The 12,642-nt window shown below is 38.3% G+C and overlaps 1 protein-coding gene across 1 annotated transcript in view; it reads right to left on the reverse strand.

Moving 5' to 3' along the window:
* LOC126419344 (uncharacterized) overlaps positions 1-12,642 on the reverse strand; it is an 85,213-nt gene that overhangs the window by 43,185 nt on the left and 29,386 nt on the right. The window contains exon 2 of the mRNA XM_050086529.1: positions 11,950-12,027. Within this exon, the coding sequence (XP_049942486.1) occupies positions 11,950-12,021 (72 nt within the window). The 5' untranslated portion in view covers positions 12,022-12,027. The remainder of the gene's footprint in view (positions 1-11,949; positions 12,028-12,642) is intronic.

Below are 12,642 nucleotides of genomic sequence, written 5' to 3' on the forward strand. Positions count from 1 at the left end.
AAATCTACCCCTTTTTCTAGATCTCAACAGTCCTTTTCCTTCACCCCTCTTCCTTGCCCTTCAACCCTTCTGCCTGAAGAAAGAGCCACTCGCTCTGAAAGCTTGCCAATTACAACCGCCTTATGTGTGTGTTCTGCTGCCACTTGGTGAGTAGATTTTTTATCTATCCTATTAAATAATTTTGTCAATAACTGATTCTTTTTACTTCCATGTACGAAACATGAAATTTTCTACTTTTTAAAGATTATGAATAATCTTGTTCCCTACTTTTTTGTATTTCTGGAGAGAATTTCAATATATAATTGAGAAATTTTGTTCCTTATATCCAAAATCTACTTGATTTTGAAAGTAGGATGAACTGGCTCCTCCTACCCACTAATATTCAAAGACTGTTTACATATAATGATTTCTGGTCCTGTACATGCCATTCATTTAGTCTTGTCGGTCAAAATACAATTACCACTGCTTTAGTATCACTCTCATTAAACTCTGATAAACTCTTTATATGCAGTTTAGAAACTACAAAACATATACACCATATATGATGGTATATAGATGGAATAGGTTAGCAGTGTTACATTTCTGGGATCAAAAGTTGGCAAAATTCAGTTTGGAGGAGCAAACAATAAACCTGCTGAAACATCTAAACAAGTCACTGTTTGCAATATGAACATTATCAGGTGATGTGAAAACAAAAAGGTTGTCATCATTGTTTACTGGCATTTGATAATGTTTTACATATTATATTTTTGAGTAACAATCATACTATGAAAATGACAGATTGCTACTCACCACATTGGATATGTTAAGTCATCGGGAAAAAAAAGAAAAAAACAGCTATAACGCATTTCAACACTCAAATGAAGGGCCTCTTCTGAAGTAGAGAACACATACACATTCATAACAGCACAACTCACACATACATGACAAATGTAGCTAGCCACTGTGGCTGGACTGTGTTGTAACTGTGCCTGATGGGAGCAGCAGTACAGTGGTGGGAGTTAGGAGAAAGCAGGGGGTTGGGGGGGGGGGGGTGGACAGGGGTAGGCAAGATGGGGTAGAGGAAGATGTGGTGCTGCTTGTGGGATCGTGCAGAGAAATGCTGGGGATGTGGTAGGAGCTGCTGGGAACAGTCGGGTATTTGGTGAGGGGAGTGGGAAAAGAGAGAAGTAGAGAAGTTGAAATGCACTAGTGGGTGAGTTGATGAAATAGAAGCCTGTGTTGTGCTGAAGTGGGAGCAGAGAAGGCATAGGTAAGTCAAGAACAGGCCTAGCGAAAGCTGGGGGAGTGGGGAGGGGGAAAGGGGGGGGGGGGGTTAGGAACCTCCACTAGGCCCTGTCCTCCACTTACCTATGTGCTTGCTTACATCTCCTCCACCACAACACAGGCTTCCAATTCACCAACACACCTAATAGTCCTCTTCCCCTATTCTACTTCTCCTTTTCCACTCCCTCCCCCCTCCTCCCCAAACCTCCCAATTGTACCTAGCATGTTCCTGCACATTTCCATAGCAGCACCATGTCTTCCATTACACCATCCTGCCTAATGCCTCTCTCCATGCCACCTCATCACCCCACCAGCAGATTGCTGCTCCCATCAGCTGTAGTTATGACTCCTTCCTGCCACAAAGTATGGTGAATAACAATCTAGCTTTCTCACTACACTTTTGTTATTCCATCTTGGATTTTCTGTTGTTTGATATTTCTGAGTAACTTGTTAAACCAAGCTATAGCTTTCTGGCTCCAAGTGTGTGCACTGTGAATTGTTTGTGGTGTCAGTTCAAGAATGTCTGGTAAAAGCTGTTCAAAAAACTACGCATATCAACAACTGCTTCTCAGTACATTTATTTCTTAATGAAGTTTGTCATAAGTAATGTCCCTTTTTTACAGTCTAACAGCTCAATCCACAGAAACAGTACCAGCAATAACAACAAACTTTATAAGGCCGAAGTTATTCACTTTCATTCAGAAACATGTTCATTATTCAGGAACAACCATTTTCAATAGCTTGCAAAAAAGAGTAAAAAGTTTGGGCACCACTAAAGAACAGTTTTATAGTAGCCAAAATAATTAATTTGTAATCAACTTCTTCCACACAACTGATGAATTTCTTAACAAAATCAACCCTTGTACTCACAATTAACTATTTTATATAACATGAATACTTTGTAATATATGGCATAGTACAGCTATGGTGCAGTAATGCAATTATGTAAATAAGCCTTGTAAGCGTTTTCTTATTTTCACAGTGCTTGGTCACAAGGACCTATGAATTATTACTGTATACACATTTAGTTGTATTTGGTAAGCTTGTAATATACCATTCCCAAGTCTGTTGAGGCAAGATTTTAATTGGGGCAGGGATTTTATTCTTCTTGAGTCTGACCTGATAGCTGGCCATGGTGTAGAATCATTCCCTTGCTGTTAGTGATGCATCCATCCCTGTACATGCCTTCTATTACTTCTACGAGATGCAGAAGAACATATATTTCTCCAAAATTACCAACAGCTGTTGGTAATTAATTTTATGAAATTATTTTATGTAATCTATAAATAGGTGCCCAGGAAATAAATTTGTGAAGATGATTTAGTATTTCCAGGAGAAAAATGCATTTATTTAAAAATGTATGCTTTAGAATGTCCAGCTCTCTTGTCAGTACCATTTCTGAACATACTATTCTGAAGACTGATCAAGATGAGCTTATTATATGCTACAAGCATGCAGTGTCACTGCTTAGGTCTGTCATCGAAATATAATGCACAAAAATGGAATTGCCATCCTGGATACCACTTATCAATCACACTAACAAATTTATTTTGTTTCTGTGCTCATAAACATAAGTGACAAGGAGTAAATGACTAATCAAAGAGACACAAGGATGGATGTGGGTTGTGGTCATGTGAGGAGCAGAACTGGAAATAGGAAAACGCAGAAGAGGGAGGGGGGACCACACAGAAAGGAAGAGAGATGGGCAGATAGATAGATAGCTTACTCTATTAATGAGAATTCCAATATGATGGGAAAGAGGAAAAGATTCACAATGGACCAAAAGTTGCAGGAAATAAAAAAAATATGAATAATGACACAAAGGTGTGCACTGATACAGACAAATACAACCAATCCAAAACCTCTCAAATAGCTTTCTCATTTTTTGAGTTGTCCAGGGAGTGTGATGAACTGGGAATTACATCAGGGACCTGATACTGACAACCATGGTGAAGATTGAGAAACACTGTTCTATACAAGCAGAATGAAGTAGTATCAACACCCAGATAATATGGTGTAGAGCTGTCTTTTGCATCCAAAACAGCTAGAATCTCCTAACAGATATATACAACAATGCAATTCGCTGGGGGTCATTCAGATTTTTTGTCATTTCTTGCAGTGAAACTTGACCATCTTCTTGAGAGGCACTGGAAGCATTTAACAGGGCTTTAAGTGGTTTTCCAATACAAGATATGTTGTTTCGCAGTAATCTTCATCAAACCACTCTACATTTAGAGCAATTTGAGAAAGGACATTACATTTTTGACCATAGCACAAACTGGAAATATAACACAGTCCAAACCATGATAAAGTCACCACCACATTTCACAGCTGAAATAAAACAGACTCAGGTGTAAACTTTCTCTGGTAGTCTTCACAAGCAATCACATCCTTCACAACAGTGCATGGTAAGTGTGGTCATAAAGTATTACATGATTTTGCTGGTAGTTTTAGGTTTTATGTTCCACAGATCATGTTCCCCCTAAAAACCAATACAAAGTGTATGGCAGAGACTACTTCCCATAGTATCATGTAGTAGGCTTTCATCTCTACTTCTATAGAAAGAGTGACTGCTTCAATGATTCTGTGTGCACATGAGTCTTGCATCTTACAGTCCATAAGAGAAAAATATTTTCCTAGGTTTCGCATCTAATTTTGGATCCTGGAACTTTATAAGTAGGCTCTTCAGCATTTCTCTGAAACTCCCCAGTGGACCAAATAGGCCTGTGACCATTCATGACGTCATTCTTGGTATATGTTGAATATTCTCTGTTAGTCCTATTTGGTAGAGTACTATAAATGTGAACAATATTCTAGTAACGGTTATGGGCTGCACAAGAGTTTTGTAAGTAATCTTCTTTGAAGATTAATTTCATTTTCCCAGTATCCTACCAATGAACTGAAGACTGCCACCTACTTTACGTACAACTGAGCCTACATCACTGTTTCATTTCGTATCCTACTACAAACTGTTAAAACCACATTGACTGAATATAATTGTCTCACATTGATATTGTAGTCATAGGATACTATTTTCCTGATTTCTTTTATGTGTACAGTTTTATATTTCTGAACCTTAAACCAAGTTACCAATCTTTAAAATCTCATCAAATCATCTGTGCAGTTTTCTTCACACAACACTTCATTAAACTAACTGCATCATCTGAAAATATTTTGGAATTACTATTAATACCATCATGTGAGAAGAGCTCAAATTGGGATTGTATGACAGGTGTTTCTGAAATTCCCAGTTGTTTGGCATGTAGGAATCATTCCAATCAGATTTGAGCTCGCAATTTGTTCTAAGATTCTATAAGAGATGGATGTCAGTGATTCTGGATGAAAGTTTTGTGGATAACTTTTGTTACTTCTCTTATAGACAGGTGTGATCTTCAGTTTCTTCCAATTACAAACACTGTTTTTGTCCAAGGTATTTAACATTTGGTAAAAGTAAGCGAAGCTGAACATTTTAATAGAGAATGCGTTGAGTCATCGGCAGACACGCACAAAATAAACAGAAAACTTGACAGCTTTCATAAGAAATCCTTTCTCAAGCTAGAATATATATACACACACACACACACACACACACACACACACACACACACAAGCTCTCGTGCAACTGTGCCCCTGAATGTTGCCAGCTGGATGCACAATGCAGGTCCGTGGTTCAGCAGGTGGACTGATTGAGAGGGTGAGAGAAAGAGGGGGGGGGGGGGGGGAGATGGGAGGCAGGAAGAGAGCAGGAGGTTGAGGTGAGTAGCCAGTACCTTGGGGGAAGGAAGGTGGTTTGCTGGCTAGGAATGTGGGAAGATGGATGTGCTTGGCATGTCATGCATGGGTGCTGGAGCCAATGGAGAGTGGCACACAATGAAGGGGACAATGAAATGTGAATTGGAAGGTGATGATAGGAGAAGGGAAAGTAAAACTGCTGGATGGAGGATGTGGGAACAATGGGTTAACAGAGATGGAGTCCATGAGGGTTACGGGAATGAAGGATGTGTTGCAAGAATAGCTCAGTGAAAAGGATAGATAGGTGCATCAGCAGAGCAAACACACTTACTTCTAAACTATTATTAAGTATCACATTACTATACAATGTGTGACATCCCTGAGGTACCTCACCATCTCAAAAATTTTGGAAAATTATGGATTGAATGAGACTGGTCAGTGGTCACCGACAGCTCTGGCATCACCTTTTTGTTATAGAAAAGCATAAAAATGGCATATTTTATGCTGTCCTAGAAAATACCCTGAATTAATTATGTATTACACAGGTGTCTGAAAACATTACATATTACAGGGCCATAACATTTTATTGTCTTGTTGTAGACAAGAACTTCATACAAATTTTTGTTTCTGTGTGTTGTAATTATTATTTTATTTCAGGTGGGGACTTATGAGATACTATCATTTCACTAAATTTCCTCAATGTTGCTTCTTCTATTTCTCTCCTGAACTCCTTGAATCAATTTTCTCACTCATTTTCAAAAAGTAATTATTAAAAATATATACTACTACTAGCATGGATTGTAGCCTATTGCGATTGCGGTTTATCGTATCGTGACACTGCTGCTCGCATTGGTTGAGATCCAATGACTGTTAGCGTAATATGGAATCAGTGGGTTCAGGAGGGTAATATGGGACAGCCTCGTATCACTAGCAGTCGAGATGACAGCATCTTATCTGCATCGCTGTAATGGATCATGCAGCCACGTCTCGATCCATGAGTCAACAGATGGGGACGTTTGCAAGACAACAACCACCTGCACAAACAGTTCGATGACGTTTGCAGCAGCATGGACTATCAGCTCAGTGACCATGGCTGCAGTTACCCTTGATGCTGCATCACAGACAGGAGCGTCCGCGATGGTGTACTCAACGATGAACCTGGGAGCATGAATGGCAAAACGTCATTTTTTCGGATGAATCCAAGTTCTGTTTACAGCATCATGACGGTAGTATCCGTGTTTGGCAACATGCGGTGAACGCACATTGGAAGCGTGTATTTGTCATCGCCATACTGGTGTATCACCCGGCGTGATGGTATGGGGTGCCATTGGTTACATGACTCGGTCACCTCTTGTTCGCATTGATGGCACTTTGAACAGTGGACGTTACATTTCAGATGTGTTACGACCCATGGCTCTACCCTTCATTCGATCCCTGCGAAACCCTACATTTCAGCAGGATAATGCATGACCGGATGTTGCAGGTCCTGTACGGCCTTTCTGGATACAGAAAATGTTCGACTGCTGCCCTGGCCAGCATATTCTCCAGATCTCTCACAAATTGAAAACATCTGGTCAATGGTGGCCGAGCAACTGGCTCGTCACAATACGCCAGTCACTACTCGTGTTGAAGCTGCATGCGCAGCTGTACCTGTACACACCCAGAGGTGGTTGTTCTGGGTACAGATTTCTCAGGATCTATGCTCCCAAATTGCGTGAAAATGTAATCACATGTCAGTTCTAGTTTAAAATATTTGTCCAATGAATACCTGTTTATCATCTGCATTTCTTCTTGGTGTAGCAATTTTAAGGGGCAGTAGTGTATTTTGATGTTTGAATATGAACCCTGTCAAGCAGAGGTATACTGATGACCAGAGAGGACTAGGCAGCAGACAGCCATAATACACAAGGTTGCTGTAGGTGAAGTCCTCAAGTAAGTTTCTCGGTTTCATTAGGCAACAAAACGCTAGATGGACATTCACAGTGATAGATTTATGTGTAACATGAAATTAAAGTCTAAATATTTTATTTAAGATGGATAAGCAGTTGAGACATAACAATCGCCCAAATAAATGCAACGGGGAGGATCAGGAATTTGCATGGCTCATATAAATAGTTTTCCTATGCAGTCAAGTTACTACCCCATAAAAAAATCCCAACATGACAATTTGTATGTAGATCTAAACATTAGCAAGATGTACAGTCTTTATCCAGGTAAGTGAAAATTCAACAAGAAGGAATCTCTTAGCCATGGCTTGTACTGTAAAATATTTTGTCAGTTTTTCAATATTGGCTTTGTAAAACCACATAGTGATACCTGTCGAGTTTTTTACCACTTTAAGATGCAAATCCCATCAAAGAAGAATTGTCAGAAAAAAAGAAATAGAAGAAAAAGTTAACTTCTATGTTAAACAGGCTAGTACTGCCCATGAAAATCTGGAAACAGGCTCAGAATTTTCAAAAACTAATAGTTCTGTTATGTTCATTGCTTTCATCTCTGTATGCATTGTTTTCCGACAATCTAACTATTATAGTGGCCATTGGCTCAATCTACTTGAGCCTTATGTGATGTGTTATCATCAATTCACCCTTTTACCAGTACTTTTTATTATGTTTAATGGTAATTTGTAGTTGTGGATGTTTGATAATGTACAAAACAAACCTACACATATTATTGTTTCTCTTTATTAATTACTATTTTTCATGTCATATCCCAATATAAAGGATATGACGGATCAGAAACGTTAACTGGTCTATACTATATGGATTTCTTAAAAAAAAAATGTAATTTTTCCAGCCTCATTTACAAAACACTATTTTTCTACATTTCTTAATTCTGTGGGTTAGCCCATTTTTCCACACGTCTTCAGTTATGACCTGGTGTATGGTAACAAACATTTTGGAAATGGAGAAGCTAACAGGCTGTCGGCTTGCACTCATCATGAGCACCTATGGAAAGTGGTTGAAAGACAGTGAAACCTTGAGTGTGTGACAAGGTGTTGGACATCCTCAGCTCATCGCAAAGTGTACATGTCAGAAGCTTGCCCACTCTGTAAAGCTGCATAGGAGTAATCCATGGAAGATCTGATGAGAAAGTAGGCACAGGTGTTTCAGAGCACACAGTTCAGTACATATTGTTGAACATGGGTCTCTGCAACAGACAATGCCTATGTGCTTCCCTGTTGATGCAACAATATCATCATTTATGAAGTGTGCATAGTATCATCAATAATGGACCACTGATCAATGAAAATATTTCACCTGGTTGGGTCAATTACCTTTCTTGTTTTTGTTGTCATACAGGTGAACATGCACTGTGCCACAGGCCCTGGGTGGATTTGGGGGGTGGGGTGGGGGGGATGATATTATGCTATGGGAGACAGTCACCTGAGCTTCTGTCGAACCTCTAGATAGCACCATGATGGCTATGGAATATGTTGACATCGTTAATGACCACCTGCATGTCTTACGTAATTGCAATGGTATCTTCCAGCAGGATAATTGCCTGTCTCACAACACCAGAATAGTGTTACGTTGGTTTGAGGGGTTTGATACTGAACCCATGTTGGTGTCTTGGCCACAAAATTTGCCTGATCTGAACCTGATGAGTGCATTTGAGTCACTATCAGGTGACTGCACTCCCACAAACCACTGGCCTATGATTTACAGGATCTATGGAACTTCTGCATATGCATCTGCTGACACACACCTCCAGAAACCTACAATGGACTTGTTGAGTTGCTACCATGCAGGATCTCTACTGTGTTGCATTCCAAAGGTTGATCAAGATCCCATTAAGTGTTTGGTCATAATGTTATGATTCATCAGTGTGTAAGGCATGGCAGCATTGGAGGAAAGACATAACATAATGAACTAATTGGAGGTTAATGGAAAGAAGTAAAGGGGAATGAACGATTAAGAAGAGAGTATCGACTGTGAACACACAGGATTAAAACAAATATGGTAGGATTAAGGACGTTAATGGCCAGATGTGGCTGTCAGCAGGAAATTAATAAGAACAGTAGCGGTATGAATTAAGTAATGTAAGAACAACACTTGAACATATGAAGTTTAGTGAAAGGAACCAATTGATGATATATGAAAGATATTTAATAAGATTCTAATATTGAGCAGAGTAGTGATGAAATGTGAAGTGATGTTAGATGTGAATGAGGAACTGCGATTTAAATAGTAGCGGACTCAGGTGTTTTATATGTCACTACATTAAGGTTAAATAGACATCATAAGGTTCACTGCAACAATTGGATATAGTACAGTATTTGGGTACTGAGAAATAGGAATCTAAATCTAAGATCATCAAAATCGCACTTATTTCTACATTTAAACTGTAATATTTCTTTAGTGTCCTACAACACTGATGTTATCTCAGAGGCAGATACTTCAGCTGTATCTGAATCAATGCCTTCAGATCACAGCCAGGCTAGGTGACTGTGGCAGGTAAGCTGGGCATGCCCTCCAATGAAAGAGTGCCACCCATGCACTGCCTCTGGTGAGTGACAAAAGTTTCATGCAGCTCCCCTAGCCAACATTTGTTGTCTGTCTATGAAGCTATTGAATACGCATCATTACAATCCCAGTATAATGACTTGGCATTACTATGTAAGACTTCACTTAGGAAATTTTCATTGGCACTACAGACTTAGCTCATGAGGATTTTGAATTAATTCTGGTTTACAGTTATTCTACCTATCTACTATAGCTGGTTTGAATGCATCAGCTCAGGCTACTCATGCTATTGTAGTTTCTTTGCTTTAGCTTGTAACTTCACAGCTTCACTATTCTACACTAGTCACTAGATACAAATGTGACCAACAGAAAAACTTAAGACTAGATTAAAGTGAGATACTTACTGCATATCAACAGAACTTGTGAAATATTATTAAATACTGAAATGTAGTACTGGGACACAAAGAACTACACAAACAAAGTATGTATAGTGTCATATCTTTAAATCCCCATATAAGAAATGTGACTGTTCTCACATATGTACATTATGAAAATATCAGTTTGCCCTATATAGAACACTGTAAGGTCTGATATTACACCCCATGACAATGATCACAGACATACTGGAACCTCAGAATTCTGCCAGAAATGAAACAGCACAGTAGACAATGTCCGAGCAAGATACCTACATTAGAAACCAAGTTCTGGAAAAGCATTTATATCACAGTATTATTATTTCGAGTATTATTATTTTGTCCAAACCCTATGTATCAGCAGTTATGTAATTCTGCACCAGGAAAATAATTCTCTTTAGTGATCGAAATCGAACAATGGAAACTCCAGGTAGGAATATCAACAATGTAGGAAAAGACTGGTTGCTACTAACTGTAATGATGGCACGTCAAGTTGCAGACAGGCCCGAGATGCTGGAGTTGGCTCTCATGTATTATGTGCTTGCTTTTGTGTGTGTGTGTGTGTGTGTGTGTGTGTGTGTATGATGGAGGCTGTGGCTGAAAGCTAATGTCAGTGTCCTAATTGTGCCTGCCTGCAACTTGACGTGTCTTTTTTACGGTAAGTAGCAATGTCTTTTCCGACATTGTTGATATTTCCTAATGAGCCTCCTAAGGCAGTTCATTCAGTGTCCTGTCTGTGCTCATGCACAGGCAGTGTAAAACATTAATTGAAAAAGTGAATGAAGGTACGCAACATTTAACTAAACAAAATGTATTCACAGTTGCGAATATGGGCAATCATCGGCTGTATATAGGAATGACAATGAAAATTTGTGCTGGACTGGGACTCAAACCCACATTTCCTGCTTATTGCAAGAGATCCTCTCACCATTAGGATATCTGTGCATACTTCATCGTCAGTTACAGTCTTCCCATACATTGTTAACCATACATCTACAACCTGCACTCACACATCCATATTCTCATGCAGGGAGAAATTTTCACTGAATGTTGCTGTGTTGGCAGATAAATATGATAGTGCAGTGCCTGTGTTGTATAGATGTACAAAGCAAGGTTCTTTTGGGCATGCATGCAAGTCTAAAGGAACATTCATTGTACTTCTGAACAGCACAGGATTTCAATATCATAATATGTGGCTATTCCCAAAGAGGTCCAAATTCACTAAAACTGTCTGCAGCAGAGGAAAAAATAGAACTCGATAACTGTATCAATCACTGCAAATTAAAGCAAATTTACAGTATTTAAGGCACAGAAACAATTGAGTCTCTAGCACTGAAACTAATAAATACTTTATTTGCCACAAGAAAGAAACAGAAACGATCAAATGAACTCACAATGAAGACAAGTAAAATTCATTCAGTTTGCTTCTCAACATCAGTTTTTATTATTTCTATTATTCCCCTCTTCCTAAAACAGTACTTCTCTTCCGTCTTTAATATTCTTAATATCCATTTCTTACCTTCATCGTGGAAAAGGTGAACGAAGGTTGTGCTAATAATGCAGTGAAGGTCATAATTGGAACTAAAATACAAGTTGGACATTAAGGATTAAAAAATTTTAAACAGCTTAAAAAAGATTGCATGTAAGTTAAAAATTTAACTATGTTACATAAATATTTTGCATTTGGATCTGTTTGTTCAAATCTATACCACTTAATTATCTAATTCACACAAATTGCAACATACTTCTTACTCAGTATTGTCATTCTACTAATTACATCAGCACATTAGCTTTTGAAGTGAAGTATTATCACAAGCTGTGTGGAATAAGTGCAAGATGTTTTTATATGAACAAGGCTGACAAAACTGAGATTTTTAAAATAAGAAATTGATTCTTTACAAAACAGAACACAGAGAGGCAGAGACAAGCCAGGTAGACAGGGCTGGAGGGGATAGATCAGAGGAAAAAAGAGAGAAGAATGGAGAGAACTGGAAGGAAAATTTATGTACAATGCAAATTAATAATTGTATAAAAATCAATACAGTAATGTAAGCAGTAAAAACTAATCCTACCTTAACCTCTCTGGCCGTAATTGTTTCAAAATTGTCTGGTATTCCATTAGCCACAGGACTATTAATTTCCATTTTTATCTAGATGAAAAGACATAAAATGAGATTCATGTACTTGCAACAGAAATAATTCATACCATCAACTTACATACTTTCCTAAGCATGAGCAATAGAAAGTGGTGATCAAATAAATCATCTTAGAGGTGTCCACAACGCATTATGTAACACATTTATTGGTTCCATTAACCAAGTTAAGAGGACTTACGTTACTCTAAAAATTCAGCAGAAAAAAAGGACATTTTTTGACAACATGAACTTTTCTCACTCCTGCATCTATTGCTGTTGTGGCACTAGTGTCACAGAAAGAGCAACATATATTTGTAATTTTAAGAAACAGTCAAATATTACATTTAGTGCTATCTGCATTAATTCATTTTATTTCAAACAACAACAAATCCAATTACTCTGACTCACATATTCTTCAAAACAATGACAAAAAAGTTTGCTATACACTACACTCATTTATTTTGTCAAGTGACTACTGCTTATTTATTTGAGATACATATTCCATAGAGGGTCATTCCATATCAAATCACCCAATAAAAAATAAATTTTGCACCCACCTCCTTAGATTTTCATGAAATTTGGCTCAAATGGTTCTAATACCATCCTGACAACACCTGCAATTTTTTTTTG

This window comes from Schistocerca serialis, chromosome 9 (genome assembly GCF_023864345.2).
Source record: "Schistocerca serialis cubense isolate TAMUIC-IGC-003099 chromosome 9, iqSchSeri2.2, whole genome shotgun sequence".
Lineage (NCBI taxonomy): Eukaryota > Metazoa > Arthropoda > Insecta > Orthoptera > Acrididae > Schistocerca > Schistocerca serialis.